We start from the raw sequence: 20,261 nt of genomic DNA, 5'->3' as shown, positions 1-20,261 counted from the left end.
TTGGACACGGGGGGCGGATATTGGGGGCAATGATATGGGATTTGGACCGGAGTGGGAGGGGGGAGTGGTGGCAGTAACGGGGGCAATGATAGGACTGCGGGGGGGGGGGGGGTAATAGGGAGAGCGCTGTGAAGAAAGAAAAATACAACAAATGGAAGAGGGAGAGGGAGAGGGAGGGAAGATTCTGCGAGAGAGGAGGGGTGGGGACATTAACAGGGCTTGGCCATTCCCTGCGGCCCAGGGAACTTGGGCCACGTCGATGCTTCTGCCACCAGGCCAATGCTTCAGGTGCAACCTTTTGGGATTTGGCTGGTGTGGGCTGGGCAGGAGGAGGAGTGAAAGGTGAAGTGTGTCCCTGGGCCAGGCTGGGCTGCCAGGCAATGGGTGGCATTCTCCTTTACCAAGATGGCCGCCGACATACCTCCTTTACCAAATGGCTCCTTTATCAAGATGGCCGCCGAGAAAGTGAGGGGGGACTCTGCATACCAAAATGGCCGCGGAGGGACGCTCCTATACCAAGATGGCTGTCGAGGCAGTCTCATTTACTAAGATGGCCGCCGCGGCGCAGTGGGAGGAATCTTCTGTACCAAGGTGGGGCCTCTCCTGCCCTGAGATGGCCACAGAAACGTCTCCTTTGCCAACATGGCCGCCACGGCGGGGGTGGATCCTCCTGTAGCGAGATGGCCGCGGGTTGGTCTCCTTCATCAAGATGGCCGCCGCGCTGGAAAGCGACGCTCCTTCACCAAAATGGCCGCCGAGCTGGAAAAGAAACTATCCTGCACTAAGATGGCCGCCGCGGTGGAAGGCAACTCTCCTTTACCAAGATGCCCCCCACCCCCCCCAATGGTGTAAAGCGACTCTCCTTCACCAAGATGGCCGTCGTGTCCTACCGCAGAGCGCGACGTGGCACGGGAGATCACGTGGGACGCGCCGCCAAGCTCCGCCCCCTTTGTTGAGCCGTTGCCGCCGCCGGGTCGCGAGAGACGATGGGTGAGACCGGGGACCGGGGGGGAGGAGGGCACAGGCCCCGGCCCACCGCGCTCACCACAGGCCCCGGCCCACCGCGCTCACCACAGGCCCCGGCCCACCGCGCTCACCACAGGCCCAGGCCTCGGCCTCCCCGCAGGCCCGGGACTGTGGGAACGTTGCGGGGAGCGGATCCTGAGGGGAAAGCCCGCACCCGGTGACTGTGGATCGGCGGCTGTTACCCGGGGTGGGCCTGTGGTACCTGGGCCGGGCCCTGAAGGGTGGGGGTGGGTGGGTCAGAGCTTGTGGCAGGTATGAGGGCGGGGCATAGGTTGGAGGGGGTGGAGCCTGAGCTCATGACAGGATTTGGGGGCGGGGCATAGGCTGGCGGGGGTGGAGCCTGAGCTCATGACAGGTTTTGGGAGGGTGGGGCATAGGCTGGAGGGGGTGGAGCCTGAGCTCATGAGAGGATTTGGGGGCGGGGCCGGAGCTCAGGAGGATTTGGGGGCGGGGCCGGAGCTCATGACAGGATTTGGGGGTGGGGCATAGGCTGGAGGGGGCGGGGCATAGGCTGGAGGGGCGGGGCCGGAGCTCTGGAGGATTTGGGGGGCGGGGCATAGGCTGGAGGGGGCGGGTCCGGAGCTCATGACAGGATTTGGGGGCGGAGCTCATGACAGGATTTCGGGGTGGGGCCTGGGCTGGAGGGGGTGGGGCCAGAGCTCATGACAGGATTTGGGGGTGGGGCATAGGTTGAAGGGGAGGGTCCAGAGCCTGTGGCAGGTATGAGGGTGGGGCATAGGCAGGAGGGGAGGAGCTAGAGCTCATGACAGATTTAGGAGTGGGGCATAGGCTGGAGGGGGCAGGGCTAGAGCTTGTGGCAGGTGGGAGGGCGGGGCATAGGTTGGAGGGGGTGGGGCCGGAGCTAATGACAGGACCAGGAGGTGGGGCCAAAGCTCATGCAGGGCCAGGGGGCGGAGTAAAGACTGGGGTGGGAGGGGCCGTGGTCAGGGGCGTGGCCTTGGGTCGGTGGGGATGGGGGTGGAGTCTAAGGCAGGGGGGCGGGGCTTACCAGGACAGACGCAGAGCCCAGAGTGGGAGCAGAACCCGGGAGGCCCTGAGACTATCAGTACGGAGCCTGATCCCACCGTCTCCGGACCCCCGAACCCCCCCTCCGGCCGTCGATCAGCAGCGGGAATCCCTGGCCGACATTTCGTCCCCCCGTCCCCAACCCAGGAGGCGGGTGCAGCCTCGGCAGAGACCGGGGATGGAATGTGGGATGTTTCTGCTCTGCGCGGGCCCCCCCTGGAGCTAATACCCCCGACGTGCGCCCATTATATGCGGGCGTCATTAGCAAGGCTGGCATTTATTGCCCATCCCTAATTGCCCTGAGAAGGAGGTGGTCGGCCGCCTTCTTGAACCGCCGGTAGCAGGTTTGATACAACTGAGGGGTCACTAGGCCACTTCGGAGGGCAGTCAAGAGTCAAACACGCTGATGTGCAGACTGGAGTCACATAGAGAGCCAGACTGGCAGGTTTCCTTCCCTAAAGAGGGACGTTAGTGAACCAGTTGGGTTTTTCCGACAATTCACGGTCACTTTGACTGCTCCCAGCTCTTTATTTCCAGATTTATTTTAACGGAGTTGAACTCCTCAAACTTCCCTGGAGGGATTTGAACACCAGGATGAGAATTTTAAAATCGGGGCGTTGCCAGACCGGGAGCCAGTGTCGGCCAGCGAGCACAGGGGCGGTGAACGGGACTCGGTACGGGTCAGGATACGGGGTGGCCGAGTTTTGGATGAGCTGAGGTTTCCGCAGGGTGGACGATGGGAGGCTGGCCAGGAGAGGGTTGGAATAGTCAGAGTCTGGAGTTAACAACGTCATGGGTCACGAGTCCAGTAACATAATCGCTACACCACCGGACCCAACGTCTCAGGCTGCACGTTTAACCTGTTCTTATCGTAAAATTTTTTCTGACTCGTCAACCAAGCCAAGATTCGGGGGAAGATGGTTATTGACTGTCAGTGAACGGGGCTTGAGAATGTGCAAGCACTGGGTGTTAATTGTTCTGTGCTCTTCCGTGTTTGCAGCTGTCAGTACTGGATCATCCCTCATGCTCTCCTCCCTCTTCACCCTGCTACTTTTCGCGGGTATGCAGATGTACAGCCGGCAATTGGCTTCCTCGGAATGGCTGACAATCTTTGGAGGATTCCTGGGATCGATACTCTTCCTCTTCTCCCTGACCGTATCCTTGCGTTCTCCGAGCAGCTCTGCGGTTTGAAATCATAGAAAGTTACGGCACAGAAGGAGGCCACTCGGCCCATCGTGTCCGTGCCGGCTGGAAAAGAGCTATCCGGCTTAATCCCACTTTCCAGCTCTTGGTCCGTAGCCCTGTGGGTTACGTAGTGCACATCCAGGTACTTTTTAAATGAGTTGAGGGTTTCTGCCTCTCCCACCCTCTCGGGCAGTGAGTTCCAGACCCCCACCACCCTCTGGGTGAAAACATTTCTCCTCAGCTCCCCTCTAATCCTTCTACCAATTACTTTAAATCTATGCCCCCTGGTCACTGACCCCTCTGCTAAGGGAAATAGGTCCTCCCTATCCACTCTATCTAGGCCCCTCCTAATTTTATACACCGCAATTAAATCTCCCCTCAGTCTCCTTTAATCCAATGAAAACAACCCCAGCCTATCCAATCTTTCCTCATAGCTAAAATTCTTCAGCCCTGGCAACATCCTCGTAAATCTCCTCTGTACCCTCTCTAGTGCAATCACATCTTTCCTGTAATGTGGTGACCAGAACTGTACGCAGTACTCAAGCTGTGGCCTAACCAATGTTTTATACAGTTCTAGCATAACCTCCCTGCTCTTATATTCGGCTAATAAAGGAAAGTATCCTGTATGCCTTCTTAACCACCTTATCTACCTGTCCTGTTACCTTCAGGGATCTGTGGTCATGCACTCCAAGGTCCCTCACTTCCTCTACACCTCTCAGTATCCTCCCATTTATTGTGTACTCCCTTGCCTTGTTTGCTCTCCCCAAATGCATTCCCTCACACTTCTCTGGATTGAATTCCATTTGCCACTTTTCTGCCCACCTGACCAGTCCATTGATATCTTCCTGCAGTCTACAGCTTTCCTCCTCACTATCAACCACACGGCCAATTTTTGTATCATCTGAAAACTTCTTGATCAAGCCCCCCACATTCAAGTCCAAATCATTAATATATACCACAGAAAGCATGGGACCTAGTACTGAGCCTTGAATCTTGCCAGAAATGGGATTTAAAAAGTTTGCTTGTATGAACGGTTGGTATTTTGCGTGTAGCCGTGACGGAGTGGGAAGTAGAGATTATTTTTACCTTCCTGGGTGTTGCACAGGTTTTTGTGGCTGCCATCTTTGACCCCTTGGGACCCTATTCCTTTCTTGCCCTAAGGTGTTCCCTCCTCCTCTTCCACTTCTTGCCACCTCATTGCACGACTTCTCCCAGGGGCTCCTTGCTTACCTGTTGCACTGCTCACCCCCGGGCTCCCTCCTCTCTACTCTGTCTGATGGTCATAAGAAATAGGAGCAGGAGTAAGCCATACGGCCCCTCGAACCTGCTCCGCCATTCAATCAGATCATGGCTGATCTTCAACCCCAACTCCACTTTCCCGCCCGATCCCCATATCCCTTGATTCCCCGAGAGTCCAAAAATCTATCCATCTCAGTCTTGAATATACTCAATGACTGAGCATCCACAGCCCTCTGGGGTAGAGAATTCCAAAGATTCACAACCCTCTGAGTGAAGAAATTCCTTCTCATCTCAGTCCTAAATGGCCGACCCCTTTTCCTGAGACTATGCCCCCTAGTTCTAGACTCTCCAGCCAGGGGAAACCGCCTCTCAGCATCTACCCTGTCAAACCCCCTCAGAATCTTAGATGTTTCAATGAGATCACCTCTCATTCTTCTAAATTCCAGAGAATATAGGCCCATTCTACTCAATCTCTCCTCATGGGACAACCCTCTCATCCCAGGAATCAATCTAGTGAACCTTCGTTGCACCCCCTCTAAGGCAAGAATATCCTTCCTTCGATAAGAAGACCAAAACTGTACAGGTGTGGGTCTCATCAAAGCCCTGTACAATTGCAGCAAGACTTCCTTACTCCTCTCTACTATCTGGTGCTCCCTCCTCTCTATGGTACGGTGCTCCCTCCTCTCTACCAGCGCTCTCGCTGTGCGATGGTACGTATCTGGATTGGGAAAGCAGTGGGCTGGAGCTGCAGGGCGATGGGCGTTGCCAATGGGGGCTGCTCTGCACACCGTGTGTCCTTAACTTTTCCAATTTAGGCCTTTAACAACTTGGAAAGTGTGGTGTTTGGTAAAGGATTCCAGGCCAAGATATTTCCAGAAAGTAAGTCCCCTTTTTATTATCGATTCTTTGTATTCGGTATCGAGTTGGATAAATGTGTATGGTCTAAAACCGGGGTCCAGGTTGGCAGGAGACACCTCTTCGCTGATGGGGTGAAGCTCTCTTCTCTCGGTGGGCTGAAAGGAAGGTGTGTGAGGTGGGTCTGGAATGCCTTGGATGCCAGACTCTGGGTGCTCACCGCAGTTTCACCAGGAGCCCAAGGCACAAAATCACCGATCGTTCGGCCGGAATCACAGCTGATGTGGCAAAGCGGAACTGTCGGACATGTGCAGTATGGAGAGCTGTTCTGTGAATGGGATTGGGGTCTATCGAGGGGTGGGATTGGGGTCTGCCTATGGGTGGGATTGGGGTCTGCCTATGGGTGGGATTGGGGTCTATCGATGGGTGGGAATGGGGTCTATCGATGGGTGGGAATGGGGTCTATCGATGGGTGGGATTGGGGTCTATCTATGGGTGGGATTGGGGTCTATCGATGGGTGGGATTGGGGTCTATCGATGGGTGAGTTAGGGGGTCTATCGATGGGTGGGATTGGGGTCTATCGATGGGTGGGATTGGGGTCTATCGATGGGTGGGATTGGGGTCTATCGATGGGTGGGATTGGGGTCTATCGATGGGTGGGATTGGGGTCTATCGATGGGTGGGTTGGGGGTCTATTGATCGGGGTGTTTTGGGTGGGATTGGGGTCTATCGATGGGTGGGATTGGGATCTATGGATGGGTGGGTTAGGGGTCTATCGATGGGTGGATGAGGTGTTTATCTATGGAGGTGTTTTGGGTGGGTTTGGGATCTATGGATGGGTGGGTTAGGGGTCTATCGATGGGTGGGTTAGGGGTCTATCGATGGGTGGGTTAGGGGTCTATTGATGGGTGGATGAGGTGTTTATCTATGGAGATGTTTTGGGTGGGATTGGGACAGATTGTTTCTGAGCTCATCTCCCTGATGTAGACTGTGGGGTAGCGATGAGACCATGGAGCAGGACACTGGCACGAGGAGTCCAAGAAACACTTAACCAAACCAAGTGGAGACCAGTGTCTGCTTTGTGCCCGGTGATTGCTGGAAGCCGTAGTGTGGGAATGGATCACTCCACAATTATTATGCAGTTTTCAAATGGTGGTGGGGGGTCTTCAGACTTTGGGTGGACGGGTCCGTGAGGACATCCCATGGGGTCGCTGACGTTATCACATCCCAGCACTGTAAACAAATAAATGTTTTCTGCAATGGGAGTAGTGTTGCCCTAAGTGTAGTTGAATCATACAGCACAGAAGGAGGCCATTAGGCCCATCATGTCTGTGCCAACTCTGTCTTTCAGACATTGGGATAGGAGAGCCTGGGAGGGGTGTCAGTATTTGCAGGGCGTCCGAGGGAGTGTGTCAGTATTTACAGGGGGTCCCAGGGAGTGTGTCAGTATTTACAGGGGGTCCCCGGGAGTGTGTCAGTATTTACAGGGGGGCCCCGGGAGTGTGTCACTATTTACAGGGGGTCCCCGGGGGTGTGTCAGTATTTACAGGGAGTCCCTGGGAGTGTGTCAGTATTTACAGGGGGGCCCCGGGAGTGTGTCAGTATTTACAGGGGGTCCCCGGGAGTGTGTCAGTATTTACAGGGGGTCCCCGGGAGTGTGTCAGTATTTACAGGGGGTCCCCGGGAGCGTGTCAGTATTTACAGGGGGTCTCCGGGAGTGTGTCAGTATTTACAGGGGGTCTCCGGGGGTGTGTCAGTATTTACAGGGGGGCCCCGGGAGTGTGTCAGTATTTACAGGGGGCTCCCTGGGAGTGTGTCAGTATTTACAGGGGGGCCCCGGGGGTGTGTCAGTATTTACAGGGGGGCCCCGGGAGTGTGTCAGTATTTACAGGGGGCTCCCTGGGAGTGTGTCAGTATTTACAGGGGGGCCCCGGGAGCGTCTCAGTATTTACAGGGGGGCCCCGGGAGCGTGTCAGTATTTACAGGGGGGCCCCGGGAGTGTGTGATTGTCCCAAATGGCTTCGCATCCAACAAATTACATTAGCGGCAGTCACCGTTAGGTTGGCAAATGTGGCAGACTATTTTGTGCATAGCAAGATCCCACAACAGCACTTGAGACAAATGACCAGTTGAGCTGTATTTTTTTGGTGATGTCGGTTGAGGGGGGAATATTGGCCCCTAGACACCGGGAACAGCTCCCCTGATCCCCTTCGAAATGGTGCCATGGGATCTTAACGTCCACCTGAAGCAGTGCGGCCCTGATTGTTTAATAATTATGCGGGACCCCTTGTTGTGGGGTCATTTGCATTTGTTGGGATTGTTCGAAACACTGATTCTCTTCCTCTCTCTCCCCTCCCAGTCGCTGTGTGTCTACTGCTGTCTCTGTTTGCATCCGCTCTTATCCATCGAGTCTGCGTTACAACCTGGTAAGTGTCTCTGGGCATCTGCCCGCCCTCCCTTCTCTCGCCCACCCCTCGCCCGCCCTCCCTTCTCTCGCCCACCCCTCGCCCGCCCTCCCTTCTCTCGCCCACCCCTCGCCCGCCCTCCCTTCTCTCGCCCGCCCTCCCTTCTCTCGCCCGCCCCTCGCCCGCCCGCCCTGGGGTCACGCACAGTGACCTGGTTCCATTTCAAAATAAATCACAGAATCACACAGCAAGAAGGAGACCATTCGGCCCATCGAGTCGATGCCCGCTGATTGCTGATAGCCCTGTATCAATCCCAAACTAATCCCACTGCCCCACTCTCTCCCCATAGCCCTGTATCAATCCCAAACTAATCCCACTGCCCCACTCTCTCCCCATAGCCCTGTATCAATCCCAAACTAATCCCACTGCCCCACTCTCTCCCCATAGCCCTGTATCAATCCCAAACTAACCCCACTGCCCCGCTCTCTCCCCATAGCCCTGTATCAATCCCAAACTAATCCCACTGCCCCACTCTCTCCCCATAGCCCTGTATCAATCCCAAACTAATCCCACTGCCCCTCTCTCTCCCCATAGCCCTGTATCAATCCCAAACTAATCCCACTGCCCCACTCTCTCCCCATAGCCCTGTATCAATCCCAAACTAATCCCACTGCCCCACTCTCTCCCCATAGCCCTGTATCAATCCCAAACTAATCCAACTGCCCCACTCTTTCCCCATAGCCCTGTATCAATCCCAAACTAATCCCACTGCCCCACTCTCTCCCCATAGCCCTGTATCAATCCCCAAACTAATCCCACTGCCCCACTCTCTCCCCATAGCCCTGTATCAATCCCAAACTAATCCCACTGCCCCACTCTCTCCCCATAGTCCTGTATCAATCCCAAACTAATCCCACTGCCCCACTCTCTCCCCATAGCCCTGTATCAATCCCCAAACTAATCCCACTGCCCCACTCTCTCCCCATAGCCCTGTATCAATCCCAAACTAATCCCACTGCCCCGTTCTCTCCCCATAGCCCTGTATCAATCCCAAACTAATCCCACTGCCCCGTTCTCTCCCCATAGCCCTGTATCAATCCCAAACTAATCCTACTGCCCCGTTCTCTCCCCATAGCCCTGTATCAATCCCAATCTAATCCCACTGCCCCACTCTCTCCCCATAGCCCTGTATCAATCCCAAACTAATCCCACTGCCCTGTTCTCTCCCCATAGCCCTGTATCAATCCCAAACTAATCCCACTGCCCCACTCTCTCCCCATAGCCCTGTATCAATCCCCAAACTAATCCCACTGCCCCACTCTCTCCCCATAGCCCTGTATCAATCCCCAAACTAATCCCACTGCCCCACTCTCTCCCCATAGCCCTGAATCTTCCTCTGCTTCAAATATTGATCCAATTTTCCCTTAAAAGATGCAGTGGTCTCTGTGTAAAGCATTCCCTGTTAGAACAGCCGTCTGTGTAAAGAAATGTCTCCCAACCCCTCTCCTCACTCTCTGTGACCATTTTAAACTGACAATCCCTCGTCACCGACTCCCCAACCGGAGGAAATAATCACTCTATTAAAAGCCCCCAAAAAAGGCTCGATTCCATTTTCTCATGGACCTGGTCCCAGTTAACCCCTGGAGTGTGTTCAGTGAGCTGACTGCAGCCGGGAGAGCCCCGATTCCCTTTCGTGGGCTCAGTGCTCGGGGCGGGTTCCTGCTCTTGAGCACGATCCTGCTGCAAATTCCTCGCGCGGTGTCGGCCGGCGAGGACGTGACCGAGCTGGACTGCGCCTCTCGCACGGTCGAGCGGCCCACTGACTCTGAGTAACGCTCACTGGCCTGACTCGGACCGCACCCCACGAGCAAGTCGACGCGTTTTGGGAGGGAGAATCTGGGGCCGTTGGCCTCATTTTACCCCTGGCTCCCTCGCTGGGGAAAAACCAGCCCGGATTACCCCCTGCCGCTGAACAGCACCCAGTGACCCCTTGGGGGCTCGGCTGATGGCCTCCACAGTCGAATAGCCTGCCGCTTCGACAGCGAACGGTGCCCAGCAAGGGTTGGCATCTTCAGGGAGAGGGAGGGAGCGGCATGAGCTCGTGGGTAAAGGCGGAGGGGGGGCGGGGGTGGGGGGGTCTCAGCGGGTGCAGCCTCTGATCTGAGCTGGTTCGATGTTGCCCCAGCGTTAACGGAAGGCCTTAATCTCTTTCGCAGCTTCATCTTCTCGATGATCGCGCTGTACTACGTCAACAGACTCTCTGCCGCCCTCTATCAGGCGGCACCTCCACCCGCCGCCGCCGCCAAGGCCACCAAGAAGAAGAAGAACTGAGCGTTCCCTGAACCTTTGAGGGGGGGACGGGGTTGGCGGGCGGGTGGGGGAAGTGGGCCAGAGGGGGTCCGCATCTCGTCTCCCGAGGACGGGGGGTGGGGGGAGCTCGCCTCCCACGCGGTCGCTGGCCGCTCCGGGCCGCTTGTTCACGATCCCGCAATAAAGAACCGGTTTGATTTTGTTAAGACGGAGTGAGCTCGTTTCTGTTTGACGAGAAGTCTGCGATTGGGCAGACTGACGGGGAGCTGCCCCCGGTCAGGAGGAAAGCACACACAAAAAATAAATGATTTGGCCCTCGTCTTTCTGTCGCTCCTTTCACAACCTCAGGACGTCCCAAAGCGCTTTACAGCCAATGGAGTACTTTTTTTTTTTGAAGTGTAGTCACTGCTGTAATGTAGGAAACGCAGCAGCCAATTTGTGCACAGCAAGATCCCGCAAACAGCAATGTGATAAATGACCCAGATAAACTGTTTTATTGACACTGGTCGAGGGATAAATATCGGCCCCCAGGACACCGGGGAGAACTCCCCCCTGCTCTTCTTCCAAGAGTGGCCGTGGGATCTTTTACATCCACCCGAGAGGGGCAGACGGGGCCCTCGGTTTAACGTCTCATCTAAAAGACGGCACCTCCGACAGTGCGGCACTCCCTCAGTACTGGCACCGGGAGTGTCGGCCTGGATTATGGGGCTCGAGTCTCTGGAGCGGGGGCTCGAACCCACGACCTTCTGACTCGACTGGTGATTAGCATGGACCTCTGGGTAGAGTAGAGTAGGGGTCGGGGTGGGGGCTGTCGGGTCTTTCGAGAGGCAGAAGCTGGATCATGAGAATCACAAGGTTCTGTTGTTCTGATACGACTCTACTTTTGTGTGTCAGCAGAGGGCAGTCTTGTACTGTTATAAACTCTGGCAATGTTGGAGTATAAGCACAAGGTAAATCCAAGACTAAAATCAGTCAGTTCAAAGCACAACATTACAGGGACCTTAGGGGATGAAGATAAACACTGCGTTTAGCGTGTTGGAATAAATGCAGATTCTCTTTGGTAGGCGGCAGGACAAGTTGAGACGGCTGTTAAAGCATAATGGGATCGTGGGCTTTATAAACAGAGGCATAGAGTGCAAAAGCAAGGAAGCTGTGCTAAACCCTTTTTAAAACACGAGTTAGGCCTCAGCCGGAGTATTGTGTCCAATTCTGGGCACCGCACTTTCGGAAGGATGTCAAGGCCTCGGAGAGGGTGCAGAGGAGATTTACTAGAATGGTAAACATAGAAAATAGGAGCAAGAGTAGGCCATTCGGCCCCTCGAGCCTGCTCCGCCATTCAAAATGATCATGGCTGATCGTCTAACTCAGTACCCTGTTCTTGCTTTTTCCCCATATCCCTTGATCCCTTTAGCATTAAGAAATATATCTATCTCCTTCTTGAATACATCTAATGACTTGGCCTCCACTGCCTTCTGTGGTAGAGAATTCCACAGGTTCACCACCCTCTGAGTGAAGAAATTTCTCCTCATCTCGGTTCTAAATGGCATCCCCCGTATCCTGAGACTGTGACCCCTGGTTCTGGATTCCCCAGCCATCGGGAACATCCTCCCTGCATCTAGTCTGTCTCGTCCTGTTAGAATTTTATATGTTTCGATGAGATCACCTCTCATTCTTCGAAACTCTAGTGAATACAGGCCTAGTCGACCCAATCTCTCATACGTCAGTCCTGCCATGGGATCAAACTCCCCTGCTCTGTATGGCCCAGCACCACACTCATAGAATGATAAAGCACAGGAGGAGGCCATTCAGCCCATCGTGCCTGTGCCTGCCATGATACCGGGGATGAGGGACTTCAATTAATGTGAGAGAGACTGGAGAAGCTGGGATTCTTCTCCTTAGAGCAGAGAAGGTTAAGGGGAGATTTAATCGAGGTGTTCAAAATCATGAAGGGTTTTGACAGAGTAAATAAGGAGAAACTGTTTCCAGTGGCAGGAGGGTCGGGAACCAGAGGACACAGATTGAAGATAATTGGCAAAAGAACCAGAGGAAGAGATGAGAAATGTTTCTTAAGCAGCGAGTTGTTCTGATCTGGAATGCGCTGCCTGAAGCAGATGCAGTAGTAACTTTCAAAAGTGAATTGGATAAATACTTGAAAAGGAAAAATTTGCAGGGCTCTGGGGAAAGAGCAGGGGGAATGGGACTAATTGGATAGCTCTTCCAAAGAACCGGCACAGGCACGATGGGCTGAATGGCCTCCTCCGGTGCTTTATCATTCCATGAGTGTGGTGCTGGGCCATACACAGCAGGGGGGTTTGATCCCAGCTGACTGATCTCACCTGAGACCGTGGTCAGGTGCTACAATCGCCCGCTGTGCCCCATGGAAGGGTGGGAGAGCGGGAGTGAGAGTGGAAAGAATCAGCCAGGGTTACCTACGCACGACTGCTATGCAATTACTTCCCCCCCCCCCCCCCCCCAGCGTCCCCCCATCACCCCCCCCCCCCCCCCGAAGCTGGGATGTGTGGCTATGTCATGTGTCAGGATAGGACAGGATCGTGTTCCGCTGCGATGCCCTCCATGGCCAAATAGCCCGTCGACACTCAAGCACGCGGCGCTTGGGCAAAGATCGAAGCGACCTCAGCCTCAATCACTGCCTTCATGAGACAACTTGCATTAACACAGCGCCTTTAACATGGGGCGCAGTCCCAAGACGCTTCACAGGAACGATTATCAAACAAAATTTGACACCGAGCCACATAAGGAGATATTTGGACAGGTGACCAAAAGCTCGGTCAAAGAGGGAGGTTTTAAGGAGCGTCTTAAAGGAGGAGAGAGAGGCGGAGAGGTTTAGGGAGGGAATTCCAGAGCTTAGGGCCCAGGCGGCTGAAGGCACGGCCGCCAATGGTGGAGCGATGGAAATCGGGGATGGGCAAGAGGCCAGAATTGGAGGAGCGCAGAGATCTCGGAGGGTTGTAGGGGCTGGAGGAGGTTACAGAGATAGGGAGGGGGGCGAGGGCCGTGGAGGGGATTTCAACACAAAGATGAGAATTTTAAAATCGAGGTGTTCCCGGACCGGGAGCCAATGTCGGTCAGCGAGCACAGGGTGGGGTGATGGGTGAACGGGACTTGGTGCGAGTTAGGATACGGGGGCAGGAGAGTTTTGGATCAGCCTGGACCGTGTACGTGCTACAACTATTCCACACTGCAGGGCATCACTGTTCAGCCAGATCTGGTCCTCACGCCAAGTCCAAAATTTCCAGGAGGGGTCAGTAGTTAATACCCGGGATCCCACTGGCTGATTTTACACCTCCCGTTCAGGTTATTTTAAAACTTGCAACTCACAGATCAAAGTGCAAGGAACTGAAATCGAATGCGTTCAGTTTAAGGTTACAGTGACCGCTGGCATGTTCCCCCTCTCCCAGCCTGGTCCAGGATTGTATTGTTCAAAGGAGTGAAGGTTAACTGAGCACAAGAACAATCATCAGAAAAGTTAATATTTACTTACTGATGTGATCTATTATCAACACACAAGGGATGTTACACCCAGTTTGCTATTATACACGGTGTGTTAGATAATATATATACAGGAGTGTTAGACCCAGTAACACACGGTGTGTTATTATATAATATATACAGGAGTGTTAGACCCGGTAACACACGGTGTGTTATTATATAATATATATACAGGAGTGTTAGACCCAGTAACACACGGTGTGTTATATAATATATATACAGGAGTGTTAGACCCAGTAACACACGGTGTGTTATTATATAATATATATACAGGAGTGTTATACCCAGTAACACACGGTGTGTTATTATATAATATATACACAGGAGTGTTATACCCGGTAACACACGGTGTGTTATTATATAATATATATACAGGAGTGTTATACCCGGTAACACACGGTGTGTTATTATATAATATATATACAGGAGTGTTATACCCGGTAACACACGGTGTGTTATTATATAATATATATACAGGAGTGTTAGACCCAGTAACACACGGTGTGTTATATAATATATATACAGGAGTGTTAGACCCAGTAACACACGGTGTGTTATATAATATATATACAGGAGTGTTAGACCCAGTAACACACGGTGTGTTATATAATATATTCACAGGAGTGTTAGACCCAGTAACACACGGTGTGTTATATAATATATATACAGGAGTGTTATACCCAGTAACACAGGGTGTGTTATATAATATATACACAGGAGTGTTATACCCAGTAACACACGGTGTGTTATTATATAATATATACACAGGAGTGTTATACCCAGTAACACACGGTGTGTTATTATATAATATATACACAGGAGTGTTATACCCAGTAACACACGGTGTGTTATTATATAATATATATACAGGAGTGTTATACCCAGTAACACACGGTGTGTTATTATATAATATATATACAGGAGTGTTATACCCAGTAACACACGGTGTGTTATTATATAATATATACACAGGAGTGTAAGACCCAGTAACACACGGTGTGTTATTATATAATATATATACAGGAGTGTTATACCCAGTAACACACGGTGTGTTATTATATAATATATATACAGGAGTGTTATACCCGGTAACACACGGTGTGTTATTATATAATATATATACAGGAGTGTTATACCCGGTGACACACGGTGTGTTATTATATAATATATATACAGGAGTGTTATACCCAGTAACACACGGTGTGTTATTATATAATATATATACAGGAGTGTTATACCCAGTAACACACGGTGTGTTATTATATAATATATATACAGGAGTGTTAGACCCAGTAACACACGGTGTGTTATTATATAATATATATACAGGAGTGTTATACACAGTAACACACGGTGTGTTATTATATAATATATATACAGGAGTGTTATATAATATATACACAGGAGTGTTAGACCCAGTAACACACGGTGTGTTATATAATATATATACAGGAGTGTTAGACCCAGTAACACACGCTGTGTTATTATATAATATATATACAGGAGTGTTATACCCGGTAACACACGGTGTGTTATATAATATATACACAGGAGTGTTAGACCCAATAACACACGGTGTGTTATTATATAATATATATACAGGAGTGTTAGACCCGGTAACACACGGTGTGTTATTATATAATATATACACAGGAGTGTTAGACCCGGTAACACACGGTGTGTTATTATATAATATATACACAGGAGTGTTAGACCCGGTAACACACGGTGTGTTATTATATAATATATATACAGGAGTGTTATACCCGGTAACACACGGTGTGTTATTATATAATATATATACAGGAGTGTTATACCCGGTAACACACGGTGTGTTATTATATAATATATATACAGGAGTGTTATACCCAGTAACACACGGTGTGTTATTATATAATATATATACAGGAGTGTTATACCCGGTAACACACGGTGTGTTATTATATAATATATATACAGGAGTGTTATACCCAGTAACACACGGTGTGTTATTATATAATATATATACAGGAGTGTTATACCCAGTAACACACGGTGTGTTATTATATAATATATATACAGGAGTGTTATACCCGGTAACACACGGTGTGTTATTATATAATATATATACAGGAGTGTTATACCCAGTAACACACGGTGTGTTATTATATAATATATACACAGGAGTGTTATACCCAGTAACACACGGTGTGTTATTATATAATATATATACAGGAGTGTTATACCCGGTAACACACGGTGTGTTATTATATAATATATATACAGGAGTGTTATACCCGGTAACACACGGTGTGTTATTATATAATATATACACAGGAGTGTTATACCCAGTAACACACGGTGTGTTATTATATAATATATACACAGGAGTGTTAGACCCAGTAACACACGGTGTGTTATATAATATATATACAGGAGTGTTAGACCCAGTAACACACGGTGTGTTATTATATAATATATACACAGGAGTGTTAGACCCAGTAACACACTGTGTGTTATTATATAATATATACACAGGAGTGTTAGACCCAGTAACACACGGTGTGTTATATAATATATATACAGGAGTGTTAGACCCAGTAACACACGGTGTGTTATTATATAATATATATACAGGAGTGTTATATAATATATACACAGGAGTGTTAGACCCAATAACACACGGTGTGTTATTATATAATATATACAGGAGTGTTAGACCCAGTAACACACGGTGTGTTATTATATAATATATATACAGGAGTGTTATACCCGGTAACACACGGTGTGTTATATAATATATACACAGGAGTGTTAGACCGAATAACACACGGTGTGTTATTATATAATATATACAGGAGTGTTAGACCCAGTAACACACGGTGTGTTATATAATATATACACAGGAGTGTTAGACCCAGTAACACACGGTGTGTTATTATATAATATATATACAGGAGTGTTATACCCGGTAACACACGGTGTGTTATTATATAATATATATACAGGAGTGTTATACCCGGTAACACACGGTGTGTTATTATATAATATATACACAGGAGTGTTAGACCCGGTAACACACGGTGTGTTATTATATAATATATACACAGGAGTGTTATACCCAGTAACACACGGTCTGTTATTATATAATATATATACAGGAGTGTTATACCCAGTAACACACGGTGTGTTATTATATAATATATACACAGGAGTGTTATACCCAGTAACACACGGTGTGTTATTATATAATATATACACAGGAGTGTTATACCCAGTAACACACGGTGTGTTATTATATAATATATATACAGGAGTGTTAGACCCAGTAACACACGGTGTGTTATATAATATATATACAGGAGTGTTGGACCCAGTAACACACGGTGTGTTATTATATAATATATACAGGAGTGTTAGACCCAGTAACACACGGTGTGTTATTATATAATATATATACAGGAGTGTTACACACGGTGTGTTATATAATATATACACAGGAGTGTTAGACCCAATAACACACGGTGTGTTATTATATAATATATATACAGGAGTGTTATACCCGGTAACACACGGTGTGTTATTATACAATATATATACAGGAGTGTTACACACGGTGTGTTATATAATATATACACAGGAGTGTTAGACCCAATAACACACGGTGTGTTATTATATAATATATATACAGGAGTGTTATACCCAATAACACACAGTGTGTTATTATATAATATATATACAGGAGTGTTATACCCGGTAACACACCATGTCTTTTCTATGTACAGGAGTGTTATACCCAGTAACAATGAAGCAGTCCGAGCCCGCATGCAGCAAGACCTGGACAACATCCAGGCTTGAGCTGATAAATGGCAAGTAACATTTGCGCCAGACAAGTGCCAGGCAATGACCATCTCCAACAAGAGAGAGTCTAACCACCTCCCCTTGACATTCAACGGCATTACCATCGCCGAATCCCCCACCATCGACATCCTGGGGGTCACCATTGACCAGAAACTTAACTGTACCGGCCACGTTAATACTGTGGCTACAAGAGCAGGTCAGAGGCTGGGTGTTCTGTGGCGAGTGACTCACCTCCTGACTCCCCAAAGCCTTTCCACCATCTACAAGGCACAAGTCATGAGTGTGATGGAATACTCTCCACTTGCCTGGCTGAGTGCAGCTCCAACAACACTCAAGAAGCTCGACACCATCCAGGACAAAGCAGCCCGCTTGATTGGCACCCCATCCACCACCCTAAACATTCACTCCCTTCACCACCGGCGCACAGTGGCTACAGTGTGTACCATCCACAGGATGCACTGCAGCAACTCGCCAAGGCTTCTTCGACAGCACCTCCCAAACCCGCGACCTCCACCACCTAGAAGGACAAGGGCAGCAGGCGCATGGGAACAACACCACCTGCACGTTCCCCTCCAAGTCACACACCATCCCGACTTGGAAATATATCGGCCGTTCCTTCATCGTCGCTGGGTCAAAATCCTGGAACTCCCTTCCCAACAGCACTGTGGGAGAACCGTCACCACATGGACTACAGCGGTTCAAGAAGGCGGCTCACCACCACCTTCTCAAGGGGCAATTAGGGATGGGCAATAAATGCCGGCCTCGCCAGCGACGCCCACATCCCACGAACGAATTTAAAAAAACATATGATATTGTATATATCTACACTTTGGGACGTCCTGAGGTTGTGAAAGTCGCTATATAAATGCAAGAGGGGAAAGGAACAGCAATGGAAATGGTAGTGATTCCCCCTGTGGTTGAATAGCTCACATGTGAAGAGCGGCCGGATGGGTGAGGGGGGTGGGGCCTGCACTCCTCCCCCACCCCGGAGAGGGCTCAGCGCCTTCAAAAGCAGAGAGAGGCAGAGAGAAAAAATAAAATATTGCCGACCGTGAAGGGACATGTCCCTTTAAATGACAACCCTCGTTCAATCCGATCAAAGCCTTGCGAAAGGCCCATTAATTTGGGGCGGGGGGCCTGGAGCTGTCACAGTCAGGAGGTGGTCTGTTTACCCAAACGTGACCCCCTGACCCTGGGGGTCAACCTGCGACTCCCGTCCTGAAAACTGATCCCGAATCTCATTAGTTGAGTGAAGCGGTCGAGGAAGGTCAGGGGGGGGGGAGGGGTCGCGACCTTTGCCCTTCTCAGGTTTCCTTTCATTTATTCTGAAGGGTCGCTGCTCCCTCGGAATCCCCGCAGCAAGCTCTGATTAAAAGGGCTTAAACTGATCATTACTGGCGGCGTTAATCCCTTCACAGCTCAGGCCCCACAGGGAAATCTTCCCCTCACTCCTTTGTCTGTTGGATTGGCGATCCAACACATCCTCGGGTCAGTTAAACACAATCCTTCTCTCACCTGTGCTCTCCAATCCCTCGTTCTCTCTCTCTGTCTCTGTCCCTCTCTCACGCTCTCAGTCTGTCTCCCTCACTGTCTCTCGCTGTCTTTCTGTCTCTCTGTAACTGTCTCTTGCTGTCTCTCCCACTCTCTCTCTCTCACTGTCTCTCTCTCTGTAACTCTCCGTCTCTCTCACTGTCTCGCTGTCTTTCTGCCTCTCTGTAACTGTCTCTTGCTGTCTCTCCCACTCTCTCTCTCTCACTGTCTCTCTCTCTGTAACTCTCCGTCTCTCTCACTGTCTCGCTGTCTTTCTGCCTCTCTGTAACTGTCTCTTGCTGTCTCCCACTCTCTCTCTCTCACTGTCTCTCTCTCTGTAACTCTCCGTCTCTCTCACTGTCTCGCTGTCTTTCTGTCTCTCTCTAACTGTCTCTTGCTGTCTCTCCCACTCTCTCTCTCTCTCTCTCACTGTCTCTGTAACTCTGTCTCTCGCTGTCTCTCTCTGTAACTGTCTGTCTCTCTCATTGTCTCACTGGCTCTCTCTGTAACTCTGTCTCTCTCACTGTCTCTCTGTCTCTCACACTATCTCTCTGAAACTCTGTCTCTCTCACCGTCTCTGTCTCTCTAACTGTATTTCTGTCTCTCTCACTATCTCTGTGTCTCTCTGCTTCTCTCTCACTGTCTCTCTGTAACTCTCTGTCTCGCTAACTGTCTGTCTCTCTCACTGTCTCTTGCTGTCTCTCTCTGTAACTCTCTATCTCACTGTCTCTCTCCATAACTCTCTGCCTCTCCCACTGTCTCTCTGTCTCTCTCTGTAACTCTCATTGTGTCTTTGTCTCTCTCACTATCTCTCTCTGTAACTCTGTCTCCCTAATTGTCTCACTGTTTCTCGCTGTCTTTCTCTCCTCTATCTCTCTCCCCTCTCTCTTTCGGTCTCTCTGTCTCCCACTCCCCCTCTGACACTCCATCCCTCTAACTGTCTTTCTCTCTTTCTTTCTGTCACTCTCTCCCTCTTGCGCACGTTGTCTCTTTTCTCTCTCTCTCTCTATCTCTCCTTCTCCCTCTCTTCCCCTTCTCTCTCTCTCTATTCTATTGATCTCATTTGTCTGTTCTCTGAATTTCCCATTCTCTTGTTCCTCTGAAGGTCCCCCACCCCTGTCCCTCACACTCTGTATCTTGGGGATTGGCCCATTAGTTGAAAATCCCAAACCCCATAAAATTGGATGGACTGTGGGGTTTGGTCAGGCCCCGTCCCCCAGGGGTAAGGCGGAGCCCTGTCTCAGTGGGTAGCAATCTCTCTCTCTCGCCTCTGAGTCAGAAGGTCGTGGGTTCGAGCCCCCACTCCAGAGACTTGAGCCCCATAAACCAGGCCA

At 50.4% G+C, this 20,261-nt stretch overlaps 1 protein-coding gene across 1 annotated transcript; it reads left to right on the top strand.

The window, feature by feature from the left end:
* Positions 1-889: 889 nt before the first annotated feature.
* krtcap2 (keratinocyte associated protein 2) lies at positions 890-10,253 on the top strand. Its single transcript, XM_067976071.1, has 5 exons — positions 890-990; positions 3,053-3,207; positions 5,292-5,355; positions 7,692-7,758; positions 9,954-10,253. The coding sequence occupies exons 1-5, from the start codon at positions 987-989 to the stop codon at positions 10,066-10,068; spliced, it is 405 nt and encodes a 134-aa protein (XP_067832172.1). The 5' UTR covers positions 890-986; the 3' UTR covers positions 10,069-10,253.
* The last annotated feature ends 10,008 nt before the right edge of the window (positions 10,254-20,261 follow it).

This window comes from Heptranchias perlo, chromosome 44 (assembly GCF_035084215.1).
Source record: "Heptranchias perlo isolate sHepPer1 chromosome 44, sHepPer1.hap1, whole genome shotgun sequence".
NCBI lineage: Eukaryota > Metazoa > Chordata > Chondrichthyes > Hexanchiformes > Hexanchidae > Heptranchias > Heptranchias perlo.
The sequence above is the reverse complement of the archived record's forward strand: the minus strand, read 5'-3'. Positions and strand labels throughout refer to the sequence as shown.